Consider the following 24033-nt stretch of genomic DNA (forward strand, 5'->3'; position numbering starts at 1 on the left):
ACAGCTCAGACCCCTGGCTGTTCCAGGTGGCCATCAGTGTTGGGTGGAGTGGGGTGGGAGGATGTTGGCACACTGCCCCTGCCCCAGCAAAAAAAATTCTCAGCTCAAATTGGCTGGAAAGCTGCCAATGAGAGCTGAGAAATTGTCCTGCACAGCCTTGGCCCTGGCAAAATCTCTCAGCTCCTATTAGCTGGTCTGCAGTCAATAGTAGATGAGAGATTTTGCTGGGGACAGTGACAGCAGGTGAAGTTCTTTGTGCTCTGCAGCCGTAGCCCAGATTAAAACACTTAGTAGGTGAGATCCACTCTACAGGCCATATTTTGCCTGCTCCTGTCCTAGAGCCACCCTGAAATTTAAATTAAACTTATGGGAACATGTGCATACCTATTTTCTCAATTACATTTAAAATCATAAGAATTTTTGGCAATGTCTCTCAGGCAAGAAGGTAACTGAGGACACTAAATGGCAATTTGCTATATTACTATTTGCAGGATTTTTTTTTTTTTTTTTTTTTTTTTTTTTTTAAAAAGTCAACCATGAATTTAGGTTATACAACAGAAGTTACAGCTATTTGGGTATATCTGCAGCATGAACAACAAAACAAAAAAATCAAGACCCTGGTATTTGGCACAATGCACGGTTCAAATAGGAGAGGCAGATCCCAGAGAATGGGTAGATGATACAGTAGATTGGCGTGGAACTAGTCTACAGAAACTAAACCACTCCACACTGGACAGGGAAAGATGGAAGGAAATAGTAAGCGAGGCATCAGACACCAATGGGCGCTGAGCCCATGACTGTTGATTATGATGAACTATGAATTTAATATCCAATACGAGCCTTTGTCTATTGGTGCAGATTTGACATATCTAAGACAAAGCAATCTGATTTGATATAAAATAGTCTACTCCAACATGCTCACTCATGCATCTGATGAAGCGGGTCTTTGCCCATGAAAGCTTAGGCTCCAAAATATCTGTTAGTCTATAAGGTGCCACAGGACGACTTCTTGTTTTTATGCTCCAATATGGTGGAGTACTTTTTCTCATCTTGTGGTGGAATTTTTTTTTTTCTTTTTTTTTTTAAACTAAGGTGCCTATATGAGACTAACAAAGAACTGGGACTACAGTGGTGTATCAGACCAGAGCCTATGTTCACTCGTAAGGATGATATATCTGTGCCCTTATTGGCCAAGATAATGGTATGAATGATTCTTACTGAGATAACTCTCAATTTTAAATCCATTTGGCAACACTGATTTCTACAACACCATTCCCCATATCTGGTTCTGCAGTGACAGATCTTGATTGGTTTGTTGTACAGAAAGTCATGGACCATTCTGGAGCCTTTTCTCTCCTTTCATTTCAACACTTTTTTTTTTAAAAACTTAAAAGGACTAAATCTCCATGTATTAAAAAAAATGCTAAAGTTCCTAAATAGAGCAAAATCAATTTAATACAGAAATGTAGTCAAATGCGTCTTAATCAGATTAAAATATGCAACATTCTTAGAACACAGACTCTATAGCTAAAATACATACCACTGATTATGCAGATGTGATTACAACTGAAAGATTCAGAGGAACAGAGAAAATTGTTAATCTTAGTTAATAGATCTGTGCAAGTTTATTTTTCTGCACAGTATTTTGTAAGCAGTTGCAAGTAAGCGAGAGATCATGTGGTGAATATAAATACCCTTCAACTACTATTTAATTACTACTGCATTATAGAAAATACTATATTAGACACTAATTGTAAATAAGCATCATTTCTATACTTTTGACACCAATTTCATAAGACACTCAAGTCAATACATGCAGGTTTTAAAGTTTTCTTCCCCAAACCACACGTGAAATCAATTAGTTAATTTTCATTTTCTTTGAACATTTTGCTTAAGTGCTCAACTAGTGCTACAAGTTCAGGGTTTCCCCCAAGAGACTCAATCTGTTTATATGCTTCACATTCAAGCTCTTTCAGTGTTTGTCGAGTGTACTCAAAGGAGCCTACATTTTCAAGGTACTGTACACAGTATTTTTTAATGTCTACATTTTCTGTCCTTTGACGCAAAATATTCTGCACTTGAGTGCTTTCAGGGTGAGACCAAATAGCATGGATAGTTGGGAATGAGAACTTGCCCTCAGTTAAATCTTCACAAAAACTCTTGTTCTCACTATATTCTTTGGAGTGTAAATTAGCATAGTCATCTCGTATTTGGAAGAGGAGCCCAAGTGTATTTAGGAGTGGTTTTAAGTCTCTTTTGTAATCAGAGAACAACTGCATGAGGCCCACAGCTAATCCAAAGAGACCACCTGTCTTTTGCAGTACCATAGCTTTATACTCTGCTTCTGTAGGACATGTGTATGTATCTCTCCAATAAATATCTAAGCCTTGGCCCCGATGGAGCTCCAGTAGTTGACGAGTGAACACTCTCACAGCATCTGGGTGATCAAGCGTTAAAACCTTTTGTAGCCCAAGGAAATAAACATAATTAGCAGAATTTATCACAGATGGAATTCCATAGATGCTATGAGTCACTGGAAATCCACGCCGTAGTTTTGAGTTATCTTCAATATCATCTATGAGTAAGCTGGCATTGTGCAACATCTCTGTCACTTCAATAATTACCTAATAAGAAGGGAAAAGTCAGTCAGTCTTACATGGTAAAGTAAGTTCCAAATGTGGAATATTTTGTTTTTAAAGCATCATTGAGTATTTTGCATATTTTGGGTTGGTCCACCTCCTTCCTCTGTTATTGGCCTCCTGCAGGAAAGTTAGTCTCTTGAACATGGGTGACTAGAATCATACTCAGTATTTCAAATGAAATCTTACCAATGCCTTCTACAATGGCATTAACACTTTTCTCTACTGCCAACTTCTCTACTTCCTTGATACCACCTAGCATTACATTTGCCTTTATATTGTAGCCATACCACACTCAGAACTCGGTTATCCTCAGATCGACCTATACATGTCAAGTGTTCTACATTCAGGATGCATCAGAAATTAGACTTTAAATTCATGACCTATGATTTTGTTCTATTGAATTTCATCCCATTTCAGTCACTATAGTCTTCAAGGTTACCCATATTTTCCAGTATAAAACATGCAAATCTTTCTCCATATTGAAGAGACCTCCCAACCTTACAACGAGTTTCAGTACCACAATCCTACCCTTCGTGTCTCTTTTGAGGACTTTCTCACTTCCCTCAGGCCCACGTGGCCTAGTCTGTATCCCTTCAGAGAGGCCCTGTGGCCTTGTCATTGCCCCCAGGCCTCGGTGGCCTAGTCAGTGTTCCCCGTTCCTCGGAGTCACAGGAGAGGGTGAGGGGAGCTCGGGCCCTCCCTCTCCACCGAGCTCCACGCCAGGACCCTGTCAGAGGTAGGTGTGTCTCCCCAACCACCAGCACAGAGGGGATCCCCACTGCAACATGCCGAGCTCCCAAGTTACCTCCCAGTTCCCTGCCCTGGGATCCTTCCAACCCCTTTCCAGAAGGGACACGCTGTCCCAGCTCTGGCTGCTCCTCCTCAAGCTGCTGCTGCTGCTCCTGCTGCCACTCTTTGGGCAGCTGCTGCTCCCAGGTTCTAGCAAGAGCTCCTTCCCCCTTTTCTGGGTAGACTCAACCGACTGGCCTCCCTAGCATTTATACTGGGGCAGCAGTTGAAGCATGCCCAGCAGAGCCATGGTAGAAGGGCCTATTCCATCCAGCAAGCCTGGGCCCCACCCCACTGGTTAGTATGTGGTTGGTACTTCCCATCATACCAAGCAATAGAAAAGTGCGGTTCCAAGGTGTTATTTTTGGAAACAGATAATAGTCATTGACTGACAGATATAGGAAAGCTAGTTTAAATGGTAGTAATTGTAGGGAAGACATATGCTAGCACTGAGATTGTATGAGTTGGACAGAGTACATTGCATGTGAGCATGTCCTGGGAGATTAGCTTAAGCAACTATTTTATGACAGGAGAATAAAAGTGTGGCTTGTTTAGCCTAGCAAAAAATCAATGTCAAGAGAGGATATCCATTGATCTCCATAAATACTTTAGGAGGTAGACACCAGGGAAGGCAAAGAGCTAGTTATATCTAAAAAGCCATAGTTCCACAAGAACAAATGGGTTTAAACTCACCATTAATAAATTTAGATTCGAAATTAAGGGTTTTTACTATCAGAAGAGTTAAATTTCTCGAATGCCCAAATAGGACTCTGGGGGCAAACTAGTTTTAAGAAAGTTTGACAAAATGTATGAGTGAGACTGTATGACAGGGATATTCTGGTGGGTAGAGCAAGGGCTCAGCCATCCTAAAGGTTTCCTTCCAGCTTATGTCTTATGTTTGGAAAGCTCATGTTTCAGGGCTTTAGCTGGTTGCTTGTAGGTGTTAGGAAGAGCTATTTTCCCCACAACCATGGATTTTTGGGTCTCCTTCCTTGGAAGCATCACAGGGCTAGAGCTGGACACAGCACATATGGCATGGTGAGCCAGTGCTCTGAGATGGTTCTGAAAATAACTGAGAGGGAGCCGTGCTAGTCTATATACTATCAAAACAAAAAAGCAGCCAGGTAGCACTTTAAAGACTAACAATCATTTAGTAGGTGCTCACCTAATAAATCATTTTGTTAGTCTTTGAAGTGCTACTTAACTGCTTTTTTGGTTCTGAAAACATTCAGGTTCTTGCTCACATTCTCAGAATCCAATTGCCGTACGAAGGGATGGGAAGGAACTATCCTCTAGCTCAGACTGGCAGTGATCTTTGGCCACTGCAGCTTGTGGAACGTGTAATTTGTGATTATCATCTGGTTAGCTTTCACATAATTTCTTGCCATTGCACGGGCCTTAGACATTGGTACACCTTTGTCTCCTCTATTCTCTTCAGGTGCATAGAGTAATTGTCTCCAATGGCTTGCAACATGTTGGCCTAATTTCAACTGTTGGGTTTTGTGTGTGGGTGGCTGGATGGTACTGGAGGCTTACAGCATACATGCACTCAGTTTATATCACATCAGGGTCTCTTCTAGACTCTGACTGAACACCACGGAAGGGTGTTTAAAAAAAAACAAAAACACTTTCAGCGGGATCCTGACATGAAAAAGGAAACAGTAGAATGGAAATGATGGTGAGACAGTGTTTATTTGTACCAGAGAGAAAATGAACACAATTTTACACATTCTGAAATAATTTAACTACAAGCTGGGGAAGCCTTGAGGAGAGAAATGGTACTAGTCTAGAAGAGACTAATAGAAATGTTTATCCATGTTAACTGGTGGAGCTAATGCAGCAGTGTTTACAGGCAATAATGCAAAGGTGGTGGGTGATATGTTGAGACTACAACATGCAAGTGCAGCTTTCATAACCAAGGGTGATACTTTCTGTTCTAACATTAAGAAAGGCAACAGGTGTTTGAGAGTGCTGCTTTTGCTCAGGAGTGGTTCTGACAATTAGCTGCCTGGTAAAGAAATCAAACATCCACCAATTCAGCTCGGTGAGACAACCAGTGTGTTGCCAGCAGCCAACACAAGAGGTGTCAGAAAAGATGTAATTTGATTGTCAGGAACTTAGAAGTGATAGCTAACTTAATAGTAAACAGTAGGACATTGTGGCTATGTCTACACGTGCAGCCAACATCGAAATAGTTTATTTCGATGAATAACGTCTACACGTCCTCCAGGGCCGGCAACGTCGATGTTCAACTTCGACGTTGCTCAGCCCAACATCGAAATAGGCGCAACGAGGGAACGTCTACACGTCAAAGTAGCACACATCGAAATAGGGATGCCAGGCACAGCTGCAGACAGGGTCACAGGGCGGACTCAAAAGCCAGCCGCTCCCTTAAAGGGCCCCTCCCAGACACAGTTGCACTAAACAACACAAGATACACAGAGCTGACAACTGGTTGCAGACCCCGTGCCTGCAGCATAGATCCCCAGCTGCCGCAGAAGCAGCCAGAAGCCCTGGGCTAAGGGCTGCTGCCCACGGTGACCATAGAGCCCCGTAGGGGCTGGAGAGAGAGCATCTCTCAACCCCCCAGCTGATGGCCGCCATGGAGGACCCAGCAATTTCGACGTTGTGGGACGCGGATCGTCTACACGGTCCCTACTTCGACGTTGAACGTCGAAGTAGGGCGCTATTCCTATCTCCTCATGAGGTTAGCGACTTCGACGTCTCGCCGCCTAATGTCGAAGTTGGTGCCGCTACTTCGAAGTAGCGTGCACGTGTAGACGCAGCTTGTATGTGTAGTAATCTGAGAAGTTAGCCCCACAGGATCAGCTGCTGGAGCCACAGAAAGAATTGCTTAATAGTAAGTGCTAATGCTGGGGATTGCCCCATATCACAAGATCTCCTGCAGAGAGAGTCACAATAAATTAGAGAGAGGTGGCAGCTACTCCATAATTAATGCTGGAGCTAGCTTTGCATTCTATGCACGATTTTCAAACTCATCCCTTCAACAAAAAACTCCCTAATATTTTATATACCTAATTATCCAACTATAGACTCTCTGGTAAGTTTGAGACAAGTCAGCCAGCAGTGGATTTTTTTGGTGGCATTATTTCACTCATACATTGTTGTTCATTAAGGTTTTTTTTTTTTTTTTACTAGATCGCTCTGATTTGAAGTGAACCACATTCTACTAAGCAATCTCAAAACTAAGGATAGGCTATCTTGTAGGTTTTGTAGTAACATTTCAGGATGTTGTCACAATTTAAAAACCTGTATATATGTATCCACAATCAAAGAATATTACACACATTTTAACTTGTACTTTAAGACATGGATAACCCATAGGTGGATGCTCATGAAAGGTGGAAAAGGAGTAGCTGACAGGGAACTAGATATTTTGTCTGTTCACACCAGATCAACAAACATTTTGAGTTTATTTAGGCACAAGTAGCATTGGGAAATGGGAAGAGGAAGCCATGTGGAAAAGAGGTTGTCTTAGAAGGAATGTGGCCTATTTCTGCATTGCTTTCATATTTCACTGTAATCACTGCAGTGTGTGAGGGACCTATAAGAATCATTCAGAAGTTAAACCTTTAAAATCTAAGCATGTTCATAGGGCTAATATAGCCTTTGCTAAACTTTGAATGGAAACCAAAATATTGTTTCAGCAAACCAGACCACCGTGCTTTTAAAAATATCACAAGAATACGGGGGGTGGGTGGGGGAAACCACTGAATAAAATTACACTTCAGAGACACAAATCTGAAGATAGTCCGGGCTATTGAAAAGAAGTTTTATTCTGTCCCTAAGGTGCCATCTTCAGAACAAATCAGAAACAGACTCCTTTATCCACATACTGTACAGGAATGTCAGCAATGAAGTTTGTGTGTGGTCACTAATGAAATCAATATATGAACTGGATGGATAAGACTGTCAGAAATGAAGCATTGGAGGATTTATCTCTTCATGTAATATTGTGTGAGAGACTGATCTTTAGTACCTTAGGTGTAGACAATTTAGAAAAAAAAGGAACTACAGATGAGATTTCTGAAGAGAGCATTTGACTTGACAGAGACACATGGCTGGGGCACATGGTGTGCAAACAATTTCAGAGTGGGAGTGCTGAGCTGCATTCCTTATCTCTACCCACACCCTTCTTGATTCCTTAGAGCTGGTGCTAGAAGCTGGGACCCTGCAAGTGGTGCCAGTGACCAGGATCCCAGGCCCAGTGACTGGGCAAGACCCTGGATTTGGGATCCTGGCAGCCAAGCAGGACTCCAAGCTGGCTAGGAAGCTGGGGAGAAGGGCCCAAGGCTGGGATGCCAAAACATGGGGGTGTTACAGCACCCCTTGCACCCATACCTATGCACACAGCCAGACACCAAGGGGTTCCTGACAGTAAAATGAAATCTGCCAGGAGCTGAACACCTTAGCGAAAGATTCCCTAGACAGTGCTTCTGACTAAGATTTGTTGGTCACCAGTCATCTCTGCATTGAGGGCAACATGACCAAACATGCTTAAAACTGGCAAAGATAAAACACATTAGTTATCAACGTTTCATACATCCATTGAGTTGTGATTTTGAAAATGGTTCTTTTCCAACACACTGTACAAATCCAACTTTAAGCAAAATTACTGGCTACTTTCACACACATCACTGAAGGCTCCGCATTCAGGGATCCAGAACAGGAGAAAGTTATCACTTTCATTACAACCTTTAAAGATATGGTTGCCCTATCTCCCTGTCCCAAATACAGGGCAGGGACCTATGGGGTGGGGGACGGCTCTTCATGGCTGCACCAAGCCCCGGGTGATGCCTGTCATCAAGGGCCTAAATACGCGACAATTCACACCTTTTAAAAAAGTAAGTAGGGATGCCTTTTTGGCTTTCCAAATACGGGACTGTCCCGCCAAACATGGGACAGTTGGTCACCCAGTTCAAAGATTAAATGTTAAATATACGTCTCTGGGAGACCCACATTACACAAAAACAACTAACATACTGAGTAAAGTTAATAAGCAGATGTTTTCCTTTTCCTGAACATTGAACTCACAAGACTGCAAGGTATAGCAAACTGCTTTCCAACAAGCTAAGCCACATTAAAGAGTTTTGGATTAGTTAGCATGCAAAACTAAGGGAATCAGTCACCTCAGATTTAAAATAAAAAAAACCTTTAAGAAAAAAAAAGGTTACTGGTACCTGTATTTTATCTTCTGGAACATTCAGCCAGTGATTAAAGGCCTGTGACAATTTGGTTCTCACTTGTTTACCTGTAACACAAAAAAAAAAGTCTAAATACTGAGGAAGGAAATTCCATCAAATCTCACGGACACCGTCAAGTGCTTCCACATCTAACAATTATCATCACTATAAAAAACAATTGGTTCAATAAGAACAAAGTTGATCAGCAAGAATGTCCCCAATGAGTTCTGTTTTAAGAGGGCAGATGACAGTGTAAGTTCTGTGAGAAGTGGGAAGAGGTGGACTACTTCTACAATATATACAACAAACAGCAACTTGCAGTCATATCAATGGCCTCACATTACACCTTTCATGATGCCGTGTAGAAACGCCGCATTTACAGTAACTTGTATTATTTCTGATTAGGTTCTATGATGAGGTGACAAGCTCTGTGGACATGGGGAAGTCAGTAGATGCAATATACCTTGACTTCAGCAAAGCTACTGATACAGTCTCCCACAGCATTCTTGTCCATAAGTTAAGGAAATATGGATTGGATCTTTGGACTATAAGATGGACAGAAAGCTGGCTTGAGGGTTGGGCCCAACGGGTAGTGGTCAATGGCTCAATATCTAGACAGTGACCGGTTTTAAGTGGAGTGCCACAAGGCTCGGTTCTGGGGCCGGTGTTGTTCAACATCTTTATTAATGACCTGGATGACTTGCACCGTCAGCAAGTTTGCAGATGACACAAAACTAGGGGGAGAGGTAGATACACTGGAGGGTAGAGAGAGAATCCAGAGGGACCTGGATAAATTGGAGGACTGGACCAAAAGAAATCTGATGCGGTTCAACAAGGAGAAGTGTAGAGTCCTGCACCTGGGGTGGAAGAATCCCAAGCATTGTTACAGGCTAGGGACCGACTGGCTCAGCAGCAGTATGATGGAAAGGGACCTAAGGGTTATGGTGGATGAAAGGCTGGATTTGAGTAAACAGTGTGCCCTTGTAGCCAAGAAGGCTAACGGCATACTAGGGTGCATTAGGAGGAGCATTTCAAGCAGATCTAGAAGTAGTTATTCCCCTCTATTTGGCACTGTTGAAGCCACATCTTGAATATTGTGTCCAGTTTTGGGCCCCCCCTGTATAAAAATTATGTGGATTTGCATGAGGAGGTTCAGCAGAGGGCAAAAAAATGATTAAGGGGCTAGAACACAAGACCTATGAGGACAGGCTGAGGGATTTGGGCTTGTTTAGTTTACAGAAGAGAAGACTTTGGGGTGATTTAATAGCAGCCTTCAACTTCCTGAAGGGAAGCTTTAAAGAGGAAGGTGAGAAACTGTTCTCAGTGGTGTCAGATGTTAGAACAAGGAGTAATGGCTTGAAGTTGATGAGGGAGAGGTCTAGGTCACATATTAGGAAAAACTACTTCACCAGGAGGGTGGTGAAGCACTGGAATGCGTTGCCTAGAGAGGTGGTGGATTCTCCTTCCATTGAGGTTTTTAAATCCCAGCTGGACAAGGTCCTGGCTGGGATGACTTAGGGGGGGGCGGTTGATCCTGCTTGAACCAGGGGGCTGGACTAGATGACCTCCTGAGGTCCCTTCCAGCCCTATGATTCTGTAATTGGTAAAATGGTTTGGAGTAGATGATGATGGATTAAGTCTGTAGCTCAAATCTGTCTGCAACTGAAATTTTATAAACCAAAGTTTGTCAAATTAAGGACTTTTCCAGACATATGACAAGAATTATAAAGACAAGGTTTCAGACTCAGATCACGTATCACCTTTTTTCCTAGTGCACTGATCTCATGTTTTATTTACTGATCATCCCCTTCATTTACAGCTGGCCCTCCCACAATACTTACTTTGATTTGTTTAACTGCCATCACAGCAGTCTACTCCAGACAGGAGTTTATTTCTGTTTCTACATCCACATTGGAAATCTACTAATTAATTCAATAAGGTTTGCTGGCACCAGAAAAAATATCTGTTATCGAGGTGCTAGTCTGATGGCACTAAATTTCAAACTGATCGTTAATACACGTTTTGAATGGAAGGGGAAAATCTTTTCCAAGTTTAGCCAAAGCAGAGCAAACAACTTCTTTCTCAGAAAGAGGAAACAGATTTAGAGAGAGTCTAAATTTCACTTTTAAAAGGAGTCAGGGTAACCAGCCTATGTTATCATAAAAAAGGAAAATTAACTTGCATTAAGTTAAATTTAACATTCATACACCTACAATTTTTTTGGAATGAACAGCAACTGCCATCTGAATTACAGAAAACACTAAAATACAGTACTCTCTCAAAATCCTGCTCCCCTACAAGTGTTTTAACTTTTGACTGTTTAAGTTAAAAAGTGCTTCCAGTCTTGCTGTGTGAAGAATCTACCCAGAACATAGGTAGAGTACTTTGAGTTTGCATATGGGGAGGGGGCAGACCAAGCCTGTTGTTATGCATGCACCTCTCAGGCCAGGCTTCTCAGACTGGTGCTGGCAATCTCCCTTGTTTTCCAAGACAGCACTCTCTACTGCATTCCCAGCCTATCTGCTCCAGTTTGCAGATTTTGTGGAGGAAGCTGGGCTGAGAATCCCTGCTGGTATGCCTCTTCCAAAGCAGACTCTCATGGTCCAGATTTGTTTAGGGAACAATGTAACCCTGCTTCCCTTTTCTCAGCCTAGCTGCTCCCCACTTTCCTGTACTCTTCAGGAGACTAGGAATCCCCATTATCCCTTGTCATCTGCTCCAACTCCTCTGGTGCGGGTGGTCCTTTCCAGTTCCCACATTGCCTGTTCTCTGCTGGGGGACACCAGTGAGGTGTGCGGCCTCCTCTCCCATAGCTAGGTGGTTCAGGGTTTTTAAATTAAGAAGAGGGGCCACAACCTTTATGACCAAACCCACTGTCTCTTGGTTTCTGGCCCTATCCTGTGAAGGAGGGTCTTACTGGAGGTAATCCACGTTTCAGTGTGGTTTCCTTTCCCCCAAATTATCTCTGGAGCCCTTTGAATACAGCATATAAAGTACTAATTTCAGTCCTCCATATCCATGTTGAGGAGTACTGGGAAAGCAAAGGGAAGAGTCCTCTCGATCCTGTGCAGAGGTCTGGAAAAGGACACTTCATAAACAGCAGCAGCTGAAAGCTACCATGGTTTTCAAACTTCAGAACCTGGGCAACAGCACACAGATGAGTTCCCCTCAGCAGTTCACAGAACTAAATCACCTTTCGTACTGAAATAGGGACAGAGTTAATAGAAAGCATCTGTAGCACTCAAACAGATTTCAGACCTATAGCTCCTGTAAACGAGAAGGCAGAAGAGACTTTCAGGGTTTGACATTTGAAGTCACCATATTCACATTGTGGCAAATTCCTGATTCTTCATTAGTGCATCAGGTGCGCACAACTTTCATGTAACATCCTAATACAGCTGACAACTATTCACAATCTTTAGCAGAGCAAACAACTAGGAGATTTGACTGTAGGATTGCCTCTGTGGTGAATAATCTTTATCACAGCTGGCCCACTGCATTTGCCAGGTGTCTTCTGGGTTGAAACTGGATAACAGAAAAGCTTCTCTAGATGGTCAGAAAGGTCAGAAGGGCTGAAAATGAATGTAAAGTTAAAAATAAGTAAGGATGTCATGGATTGAGAGCTTTCATTAGGTTTCTTCTACTTATGTAGAATTCCTCTCACTGGCTGACTGGAGGAACGATGTTTGAGAGAAATTTAAATCAAAGCAGTAAATGGATTTCAGGGTGCCAGCTGCAACACATTTAGCTGGATATCAAACAAGATCTATGTGCAAACTTTTGACTGATATGCAGTAGATGGTCATAGAATAAACAGACACACACCTTGGGAGGCCATTGCACAGCCTTCACTTTTTGTCCACTTGACTGTTGATGGAAAAGGAACGTTTTGTCCAAAATCACTGACCTAATGAGTCATAAGAAGTTACTCGCTTTTGTGCAATAACGATAGTTCTGAGGGTGCTCCATGTAGGCATCACAGTGCCCCTGCACCGCGGATTGGAACACTTTATAGAGCAGGAGGCCAAGCTAGGAAAAACATTCCCTGCTCGTAGTTATCATAAGGACAGTTTGGTAGTAAGTAGAACCCTTGACTAGACAGTCTAAATGAAGAAAACAACATTCTGCCTTCTGAGGTATGCTGTGATCATGTAGAGTATTTTGGAGAAAACTCGCGGGGCCATAAAAAGCCCGAAAGTGAGGACTTTGTATTGAAAGTGGTCCTGACCCACCATAAAACCGAGGAACCTCCTGTGGGACAGACGAATGGTCACATGAAAATAAGCTCCCTGGAGGTTGAGGTTGAGGTCTGAGAACTAGTCCTCCTTGTCTAGTGCTGAAATAATAGTCTGCAAAGTTACCATCTTGAACTTTGCATTGAGAATGAATCTGTTCAGTTATCTGAGGTCTAAGATAGGCCTCCCCCCATCCCCCTGATTTCTTGGCTGTTAGGAAACAGCAGGAATAAAAACCCTTGCCCTTGTGTTTACCAGGGAAGGGTTCTATTACCCTAACGTAAGAAGTTTCTGCACTTCTGTCCGAAGAAGGGGCTCGTGACATGGGTTCCTGAAGAGGGACAGGGTAGGGAGATGTTTGTAAGAGGAATTGTGTAGTCTTCTCTGATGATATCTAAGACTCATTTGTCAGATGTAATCTGGGTCCACTGATGATAGAAGGGCCTCAGGCAATGGTGAAAAGTGGGCCCCGAGTGCACTAGATTTAAAGGGTGGTCACTCAAGCCCTCAACCAAGCTATCAAATGTGATGCTTTTGGGAGGTAGGATGGGTTGCCAATGACTAGCCCTGATTTATCCTCCTCCGGTTCCATCTATTTTTAGGCTTATCGTATTGCCTATGGTGTTGCCTGTAATAAGAGTAAGGTGTGTACTTGCGCCTCTTGCTAGGAGGAAAGTACGTTCCCAGCGTGCAGTGTTGCTCTGGAGTCTTTCATAGAACGTAGCATCTCATCAGTAGTGCTGGACAATAGCTGCTTTCTATCAAAAGGGGACGTCTTCCACCTCTGACAGGATTTCACATGTAATACCTGAGGACAAGAGCCATGACGCCTTGAACATAACTATTGCAGGGGAAGTGGTTCTAGTAGCTGTGTCAGACACATCTACTGGTGCCTGAAGGGCAGTTTTAGCAATTGAGAGGCCTCCTTGACTATAGACAGACAGAGGGTGCTTAATGTCTGACAAGTCCTGTAGCAGGTCTTGTAATTTATTGTAATTTGTATGGTCATAGCTGGCTAAAGAGTCGTACAGTTCACTATTCTATAATGCAGGGTGGCTGAGTATACTTTACGCCTGAAGGAATCCAAGTGCTTGTGTTCCCTATCAAAAGGGAGTGGATTTAAATTGAGGGTTTTTGGATTTGTGGTTTACCGAATCCACCACCAAGGACTAGGTTGTGGATGCAAAAAGAAAATCCATGCCCTTAGATGGGACAAAATACTTTCTATCTGCCCTGCGATTGGTGAGTGGGACAGCAGCTAGGTTTTCCCAGAGAACGTCGGAGGGTTCAAGGATTGCTTTTTTAATAGGTAGGGCTATTCTGGAGGATGCAGATGGCTGCAGGATTGTAAGCAGCCTATATTATCTTGCACCTCCTGAAGAGTGATGTCCTGGAATTGGGTGACCCTTTTAAAGGGGTCCTGAAAGCGTTTTAGACAATCAGCTGGAGGAGAGGGGAAAAATCTGAAAAACTGCCTCATCTCATACAGACCTATCACCCTTGAAAAAAACGTCAGAGTCTGAATGAGGTAAATCTTCCGTGGCATTAGAAACTGCGAGACACTAGACAACAGATTAGCTGGTGAGGACTGTACTGACATGGTAGGAGGGTGCCCAGCCATACGCTCGTGCTGAGAGGTAGCATGCCTAGAGCGGTGCATGTGGGATGATCGAGGCTGATGTGTGTGCCAGACATCCCATGAACCCCACTGCAGTGGAAACTGTTAAGTGGGGTATGGCCATCGCTGGTGTCCCAGAATGGGGAAGGCCAATAGGAATAGCTCCTCTACAAATGTCATAATGGAGGTGAGTGGGCTCACGAGTGACTGGCCCTATACTTGCTACTGCCTTCAGACTGCGATGAAGGTTAGGGTGAGTGACCACTGTTATACGAGGTGCTAGCATGCCTGCGTCCCACAAAACTCTATGGGGACACAAATGGTGTTGAGTGCAGCTGAAGTGACCTACGAATGTGTCGTGTCTTTCCTTGTCTCTTCTTATGTCTGACCACCTGATGCATATAGTGATAGCCAAGGCAGGGGGCACCGTCAGCGGAGGCATGTATTGCTTTTTGGTAGCAGATGCCTCACAGGTGCCTGTTGGCTTGGGTCACCTGGACTCTCCCTCACCTCCCCTTGCTGAGGAGAAACTGGTTTCTCAACTGCATCTGATGTGTGGCACCCGAGAACACGAGGCTGATGGCAGCTTGGATAGAGCGCGAGTCGGTGATGCTGTCCCAGTGAGTGAGCCTGTGTGGTGACGTACCTACCCTGAGGGCTTTTGCTGCACCCATGTGTCATATGATGTGCCCCTAGAAGAGAGGGACTTTTGCCAAAGTAGCACTTTCACACGCGCTTCTTGTTTTCTGTGCCCTTGCTGGCATACCCTGGCAAATGGGGACACACAGAAATGCTATGGGATTCACCCAAGCATTCTAGGCATGAGGTGTACCCATTAGACAAGGGCATAGTACCTCCACAGGCATCACAGTCCCTTGCAGAATTTGGCGTGGAGAAAAAAGGGTAGCTCTCTCTAACAGAAAAGCAGTTTCTGAGAGGGGAAGAGAGCTGCTGCCGGACTAAAAGAAAAAAAAAAATTGTTTTTTGAGGTAAAAAGTGAACAGAAATTGAATAAAATATCAGAAATAAGAGAAAGGAGGGAGACTGAACAAAGATCTGACTTTTCAGTCAGAAAAGAGGAGTGTTGTGCCACGCGCTCTCTCCTCAGCATGGTGACCTCACTGGCTGCTCCTGTGCACACGCGGGACACGGGGGTGGGGGGAGACACTGCCCTGTAAATCGTTCCTTCCAATCCGCAGTGCAGGCACATGCCGACACCTATGTGGAGCACCTGCAGGGAACACTCGAAGGAGAACATCTGGTTGCACTGAAGAGGTAGTAGCAGTAGCCCATTATGCCAGACAGGGTCACAGGCAGATGACAAATTGCAGCTGTTTTAAGTTACTGGTGGAAGCTGGCCTCAATGTGTAACCAGTGCAAACAACTAGCATAACAGCTTTTCCCAACTCCAAAAAACATATCCCTTCTAGGGGAAAGGGCAGTGGGGGTGGGTGGGAATGATGGTTCTCTGAAGAGAAGTCTGGCTACCCAGGACTGCCCACCCCAGTAAATTTCTCTCTCCTCCATACAACATACTTAGATAGGTAGCTATCAGTCTTTAGGGAGCTTTCTATGTTTGCCCATGACCTTGATGTTTATAGAGGACTTTAAACTACTCAGACATCGGTTAGGGAAAATAAAACAGCAGGGAACAGACTATACAAGTTCTTGGAATGTAGGTAAAGCAATTTTTTATTTTATAAAGTTGTTCTAGACTGTTTTTTGACAAAACAGGGAGGAACTGGTTGAAAATTTGACAGTGGAAGGCAGCTGGGTTGAAAGTGATCATGAAGTGGCAAAGTTCATGATTCTAAGAAATGGTAGGAAGGAAAAAAAAAAGGCCAATAGAGATAAAATTTCAAAAAGGCAGACTTAGGGATATGGTGCGTGAGATCATATAGAAAGCAAGTCTACAGGGCAAAACAGTTTGAGAGAGTTGGGAGTTTCTCACAAACATTAAAATAACAAAAGCAAACTATCCCACAGTGTAGGAAAGAGAGGAAGCATGATAAGAGATTACACCAGGAGATAATGGGTGATCTAAAAAGTCCTATAAAGAATGGAAACTAGGTCAAAAATATAAAGGATGAATACACACACAACAACAAGCGTGGGGACAAAATTAGGCAGGTGGAGGCACAAAACGAGATCAAACTAGCTAGAGACAAAGGGTAGCATGAAAGCATTCTACAAATACATTAGAAGGAACAGGAAGACTAAGGACAGTACAGGACTTTTACTCAACAGGAATGGCAGGGGGTTGAAATAGCAGTAGTGCTAAATGACTGTCTCAACTTTCACCAAAAGATTAGAAGTGACTGAACATCTAACAAGGAACACCAGTGAATACGAAGTAGAAAACAGACCCTAAAATACACAAAGAACAAGCTGAAATTTAGACCAGGTGAAATCAGGCCTGATTAAATATATCCCAAAATACATAAGGGAGTTGACTGAGGAGATGTGAGCCATCAGTGATTATCTTTGAAAAGTCATGGAAGACAAAAGAGATTCCAAAGGACTAGAAAACAACAAATGCACTGCCTAGCTATAAAAAAGGGAAATAATGGCAACCTAGGGAATTATCAATTAGTCAGCTTAACTTCAGTACCCAGAAAGATAATGGAGAAAATTATTAAGCAGTTTACAAACACACATGGTTTCATCTAGAAAAAGTAAAAAACCAACAACATAGCTTTGACAGAACAACAAGCCTTGTGGATAGGTGGAAGCAGTAGATGTAGCACATCTTGCTATTAGTAAGGCTTTTGAAAGGGTCTCACATGATCTTAAGAGCTAGGGAAATACAACTAATATAAAGGTTACAACCAGTTAGGGACCAAGAGCCATGTATTATATATGTATCTAGAGAGAGAAAATAGAGTACACGGCTCAATGCCCTCCCTCCCCCCTACTCAATGCCTTCTCACAAATGAATGCCTTCCCCCTCCCTCAGAGCCAGGCAACCCCAGCCCAGCCCACTGCTCTAACTCAATGCCCTCCCATCCCTCAGAGCCAGGCACCCTGAGCCCCCCCACATTCAATGCTAGTGACTCAGAGCCACCGCCACTGCTGCTGCCATGCACTTCTCCCATCAAGCGCTGGGACGAGTGCACAGAGTGGCAGACAGCATTCGCCACACACGGCTCCAAAGAGGAGCTGCATTTAATGGCTCGAAGAGCCAAATGTAATTAAAGAGCTGCAGGTTGGTTGCATCTCGGTTAGTGCACAGCTGGCTGGAAAAACATTCCCAGAGTGGTTATTAGTGGTTGAGTCAAGCCAGAACACTACATTGAGTGGAATCCTTCAGGGGCCATTTCTGGGCCTGTTTCTTTTCAATAGCTTCATCAGTGACTTGGATGAAGACCGGATGTAGACTCAACGTTTGCAGACAATATCAAACTGAAGTATAGAGGTTGAAATTAAGTCAGGGCTAATGCAATTGTACTCCATTTAGGAAGGAGAAATCAGATGCATATCTTCAAAATGGGAAATGACTGGAAAGAGTACTGCAGAAAGCGATTTGAAGGGTCATAGTGGATCAGAAGCTAAGTGAGTATGAGTGTAATATGTGAAAACCCCCCAAATATTCTGGAATATATCATCAGATGTATTGTAAGCAAGACATGAAAAATAATTCTTCTGTTTTACTCCATGCTGACTAGGTCTTAGCTGGAATAGTGTGGGAGCCACATTTCAGCAAAGATATGAAAAAATATGAGACAGTCAGAGAAGAGCAACAAAAACGATTAAAGGTCTAGAAGGCATGACCTGAAAAGATTGAAAAAACCTGTTTTATTTGGTCTGGAGTAAAGACAACTAAGAAGGGCCATGATACCAACTCTCAAGTACACACGTGTTGTTAAAAGAAAGAAGAAAAATTGTTCTCCTTAACCTCGGAGGATAGGAAAAGCAACATTGGGCTTAAATTGCAGCAAGATTGGTTTAGGAAGTTTTTTCCTAATATCTAACCTGGCAAGGTGGTTAGCCACTGGAATAAGATTGCCTAGGAAAGTTGTGGAAGCTATCACCGGATATTTTTTAAGAGCAAGTTAGACAAACACTGGTCAGGCATGGTCTAGACCAGGGGCGAGAAGGAAAAAAAAAAAAAAAAAAAAAGGCAGGCCCTTCTTTTCATCCTTCCAATTAGCAAGCAACCTTCCCACAGCCGCTCCAGGAGTGAGCGCCAACGTTCTCCCTTGGCAACAGTGGCAGCAGAAGCTGCTGGGGGAGCTAATCACACCGTGGCCCCAGCTTCCAGCTGGTCTCTTGGAAGTGATGCAACACGTCCCAAAGCAGGCATGACCACCAATTTGTACATCCCTGCATTAAGGTGCCATGGGACTCCTTGTTCTTGTAGGCACAGACTAACATGGCTACCCCTCAAACTAATGAATAAATGTGGGTAAGTGTAAGGTAATGCACATTGGAAAACAACCCAAATTATACGTACAACATGATGGGGTCAAATTTAGCTACGACAGATCAGAAAAGGGATCTTGGAGTTATAGTGGATAGTTCTCTAAAGACATCCACGCAGTGTGCAGCGGCAGTTAGTAAAGCAAATAGAATGTTAGGAATTATTAAAAAAGGGATAGATAATAGACAAAAGATATCATACTTCCCCTCTATAAAAACTATGGTACGCCCACATCTTGAGTACTGTGTGCAGATGTGGTCTCCTCACCTCAAAAAAAGATATATTGGCATTAGAAAAGGTTCAGAAAAGGGCAACTAAGATGATTAGGGGTTTGGAACGGGTCCCATATGGGGAGAGGCTAGAGACACTGGGACTTTTCAGTCTGGAAAAGAGGCGATTGAGGGGCGATATGATAGAGGTATATAAAATCATGAATGGTGTGGAGAAAGTGAATATAGAAAAATTATTTACCTTTTCCCATAATACAAGAACTAGGGGACACCAAATGAAATTGATGGGTAGTAGGTTCAAAACTAATAAAAGGAAATTTTTCTTCACACAGCGCACAGTCAACCTGTGGAACTCCTTGCCGGAGGAGGCTGTGAAGGCCAGGACTCTATTAGGGTTTAAAGAAAGAGCTCGATAAATTTTTGCAGGTTAGGTCCATAAATGGCTATTAGCCAGGGGTAAAGTATAGTGCCCTAGCCTTCAGTACAAGGGCAGGAGATAAATCACTTGATCATTGTCTTCTGTTCTCCTTCTCTGGGGCACCTGGCATTGGCCACTGTTGGCAGACGGGATACTGGGCTGGATGGACCTTTGGTCTGACCCAGTATGGCCATTATGTTCTAATAGTTCTCTGTCCTTCCAGCCTTTCGTGTGCACTCAATTCACACCGCAAGGTTTTTCTTGGCAACTGTGAGGTCTGAAAATGTTCTTGAAAAAAAGTTGAGAATCTCATGAACTCCCTGACTCCAGGAGCTCGGCTTTTGAGGAAAACACGACATATGAGACATGCAATGAAGTCAGTAGAACTGGCAATGCCAGGCTGAAGTTAAGGCATGTTAATCAGGGCCCTAATTAAAAAGGAGAATGTACAAAGTTAATCAGTGTTGAGCACAGCACTTTGGACATACTGAAGTTCTAAGTTTTGATCAATACTGGATGTATAACCTTTTTTTCCCCCACAGGAGACCTATGTCTCAGGGCAGTTTGCCTGGTGCCAAGATAAAGAGTAAAAACCCAGGACAGGGATAGGTGTGGGATGCTCTGCACCTCCTGGGGCTTGCAGTGATTTCCGTTATACACCAGATTTCCAATTGGGTTCAAAAGCTCTGAACAGCCCCATTATAAAAGTTGTTCCAACACCCCTGAGACTGGGGCTCCAAATGAAGATCTTGGCTCCCAGATTCACCAGTTGCAATGTCTCATTTCAGATTTGTAAACAGCCTAGAGAACATTGCAAGTCAGCAGGTACCACGGGACTTGCTCAGCTGTCTGCAATGCTTAGAACTGGCTCCCGGTCTGCAAAAATAATTGAGGTTGGGGGGGGGGGGGGGGCGGGAAGGGGAGAAGCAGAATCCTTAATGATGGAAAAAAAGGAAGCTGGGCCACATGCCTGCGGAAAAGCAAAGAGGCTGTGCTGGGAAGGCATTTAAGAAGCCTGGGCACTCAGCTGGTGCAAGCTGTTCATTTGGTGCCATTCTGGCTGCTGGGAAGCTTTGGGGATGGCTGGATGCTCTCAATCTCTGTCCCCATTCCCTCCCCAAATTGCAGGCACGGAACAGGCAGCGTGCCGGAGACAGATCACAAACTTGCTCCTTTGCCAAGGCTCCAGAGAAGAAAGCAGCTGCTTAGATAGGCATCACAGAGAGGGGGGTGGGGGGGTTGAGGGAAAACAGCCCACTAGACCTGGATCTACAAACACAGCAGCAGCTGGAAAGAGAGAGAAACAGCGCCACTCTCCTTTTCCAGCAGTCAATTCAGGGGATGTTTGTTTTCTCTCTCCTTACAATCAAAGGGCTGTAAGGGACCGTAGAAAGTCATCTAGTCCAGTCCCCTGACTGAAGTAGTATCAACCCCATCTAAATCATCCAAACCAGGACTTTGTCAAACCGGGACTTAAAAACCGCTAGGGACAGAGGTTCTACTACCTATCTTGGTAACGCGTTCCAGTGCTTCATCACTCTCCTGGGTGAAATAGATTTTTCCTAATATCCAACCTACACCTCTCCCCCTGTAACTTCAGATCGCTGGTCCTTGTTCTGCCACCCATCACTACTGAGAATAGCCTCTTTCCATCCTCTTTAGATTCCCCCCTCTTTTAGGAAGTTGAAGGCTGCTATCAAATCGCCCCTCAATACTCTCTTCCACAAAGTAAATAAACCCAAGTCCCTTAGCCTCTCCTTGTAGGTCACGAGTTCCAGGCCCCTAATCATTTTCAATGCCCTCCACTAGACCCGCTCCAATCCATCCACATCCTTTCTATATTAAGGGTCCGAGAAACGGACACAATATTACAGATGAAGTCTTACCAGTGCTGAAAAGAGGAGAATACTAATTTATCCGGATCTATTTCTCCTAATGTACCCCAATATGCCATTAGCTTTCCTGGCTACAAGGGCACACTGCTGACTCATATCCAGCCTCTCATCCACCATAATTCCCAGATCCTTTTCTGTGGCACTGATACTTAGCCAGTCGGTCCCCAGCCTGTAACAATACTTGGAATTCTTCCGTCTGAACTGCAGAATTCTGCACCTCTCTTTATGGAACCTCAACAGATTTCTTTTGACCCAATCCTCTAATTAGTCTAGGTCATTCTAGACCCTATACCTACCTTCCAAAATAGCTACCTCTCTCCCTAGCTTAGTGTCATCCACAAATTTGCTGAGGGTGCAATCCATCCCCTCATCCAGATCATTAATAAAGATGTGGAATACCAGCCCTAGAACCAATCCTTGGGGCACCCCACTTGAGACTGACTACCAACCAGATACTGAGCCATTGATCACTACCCATTGGGCCCAACCATCCAGCCAACATTCTATTCTACCCATCTTACAGTTCATTTATCCAGTCCATACTTACCTTATGAGCAAGAATGTTGTGGGAGACTGTATGAGCAGCTTTGCTATAGTCAAGGTATATCACATCCATTGATTTCCCCATGTCCACAGAGCCAGTTACTTCATCTTAGAAGCTAACCAGATTGGTCAGACGTGACTTGCCCTTGGTGAATCCATGTTGTCCACTCTTGATCACTTTCCCCTCTTCCACGTGCTTCAGAATAGATTCCTTGAGGATACCCTCCATGATTTTTCCAGGGGCTGAGGTAAGCCTGACCCGTCTATAGTTCTATGAATTGTCGTTCTTTCCTTTTTTAAAGATGGGTATCACATTTGTCTTTTTCTTGGACTTCTCTTGATCTCTACAAGTTTTCAAAGATAATAGCCAAAGGCTCTGCAATAACATCTGCCAATTCCCTCAGTACCCTTGATGCATTAAATCCAGACCCAGGGATCTGTGTATGTCTAGCTTTCCTAAACAGCCGTTAACCTGTTCTTTCCCCACCAAGGGCTGCCCAGCTTCTTCCCATACTGCACTGCCTACTGCCACACAGTCTAGAAGCTGACTTTGTCCATGCAGACTGAGGCAAAAAAAGCACTAAGTACTTCAACCTCTGTCACCAGGTTAGCTCCCTCATCCAGTAATGGCCCCACTTGCTCCCTGATAACCCTCTTAATTTTAACATGCCTGTAGAAATCCTCCTTGCTGCCCTTCACATTCCTTGCTAGCTGCAATTCCAACTGTGTGTTTGCTTTCCTGACTATAAATAAATGGCTGGAGGGAGTGGGGTGTACTCAGTCATCTGTCCAAGTTTTCACTTCTTATATACATCATTTTTGAGTTTAAGGTCATCAAGGATTTCCCTTGTAAGCAAAGCTGGTTGTTTACCATATTTGCTTTCTTACTGTGCATTGGGATGGTTTGTTCCTGTGACTTCAATAAGGCTTCTGTAAAATACTGCCAGTTAGCCTGAAGTCCTTTCCCTTCATATTAGGTTCCTAGGAGATCCTGACCATCAGTTCTCTCTTCCTTTTGTTAGGATCCTGAAATCTACCATCTCATGATCACTGTAGTCCAGGTTGCCACCCACTTCTATTTCGCCCACTCGTTCTTCCCTGTTTGGGAGCAACAGGTGAAGCTGCACATGCCCCCGGTCAGTTCCTTCAGCACTTGTACCAGGAAGTTACCCCCAACATTCTCCAAAAGCTTCCAGGATTGTCTGTGTGCTGCTGTATTAGTCTCCCAACAAATGTCTGGGCGATTAAAATCTCCCATGAGACCCAGAGTCCGTGATTTAAAAGCGTCTCTTAATTGAAGAAATCCTCACCTCTCTCTCTCTCTCTCTCTCATCTACCTGATCTGGCGGCCTATAGCAAACAAACACCAAACACAACATCACCTCTGCTGCTTCCCCCTCTAAGCTTAATCCAAAGACTCTCAATGGGCTTTTCTTTCTCCCTATACTGGAGCTCTCAGCGATCATACTGCTCCCTCACATACATTGCTGCTGCTCCTCCTCCTCTTCTCCCCTGCCTGTCCTTCCTGAACAGTTTATACCCTTCCATGACAGTGCTCGTAATGTGAGTCACCCCACGAAGTCTCCGTTATTCCCATCACCTCATACTTGGACTGTGTCAGGGCCTCTAATTCTTCCTGTTTCCCAGGATTCTTGCATTTGTGTACAAACCTTAGATAGTTAGCTGATTGGCCTACTTTCTCCTTTTGAATGAAGAGTCCTCTTTTGCTCTTCCTTCCTCACTTACCTCAGTGCTTGTGTCGCCATATCCCAATGAACCTAGTTTAAAGCCCTCCTCACTAAGTTTGCAAACCTGCCAGCAAAGACACACTTTCCTCTCTTCATTAGGTGGATCCCATTGCTTCCAAGCAATCCTTCTTAAAACAGAATCCCATGGTCAAAGAAACCCAATCCCCCTCTCTGACACTATCTGTGCAACCACGCATTTACTTCCACGATTCGACAATCTCTACCTGGACCCTTCTCCTTCAACAGGGAGGATGGACGAGAACACCACTTGCACTCCATAGTCCTTCAACT

The 24033-nt window shown here is 43.8% G+C and overlaps 1 protein-coding gene across 2 annotated transcripts in view; it reads right to left on the reverse strand.

Annotated features, from left to right (window-relative positions):
* Positions 1-1437: 1437 nt before the first annotated feature.
* The window catches only part of GGPS1 (geranylgeranyl diphosphate synthase 1), a 51979-nt gene continuing 29383 nt past the window's right edge, over positions 1438-24033 (reverse strand). For both annotated transcript variants that reach the window (XM_074990130.1, XM_074990131.1), the window contains exons 3-4: positions 8633-8703; positions 1438-2624 (exon numbers count right to left, since the gene is read on the reverse strand). In XM_074990130.1, coding sequence (XP_074846231.1) covers positions 1863-2624; positions 8633-8703 — 833 coding nt within the window. In that variant the 3' untranslated portion in view covers positions 1438-1862. The remainder of the gene's footprint in view (positions 2625-8632; positions 8704-24033) is intronic.

The sequence above is a fragment of the Carettochelys insculpta genome, chromosome 3 (assembly GCF_033958435.1).
Source record: "Carettochelys insculpta isolate YL-2023 chromosome 3, ASM3395843v1, whole genome shotgun sequence".
Taxonomy (NCBI): Eukaryota; Metazoa; Chordata; order Testudines; family Carettochelyidae; genus Carettochelys; species Carettochelys insculpta.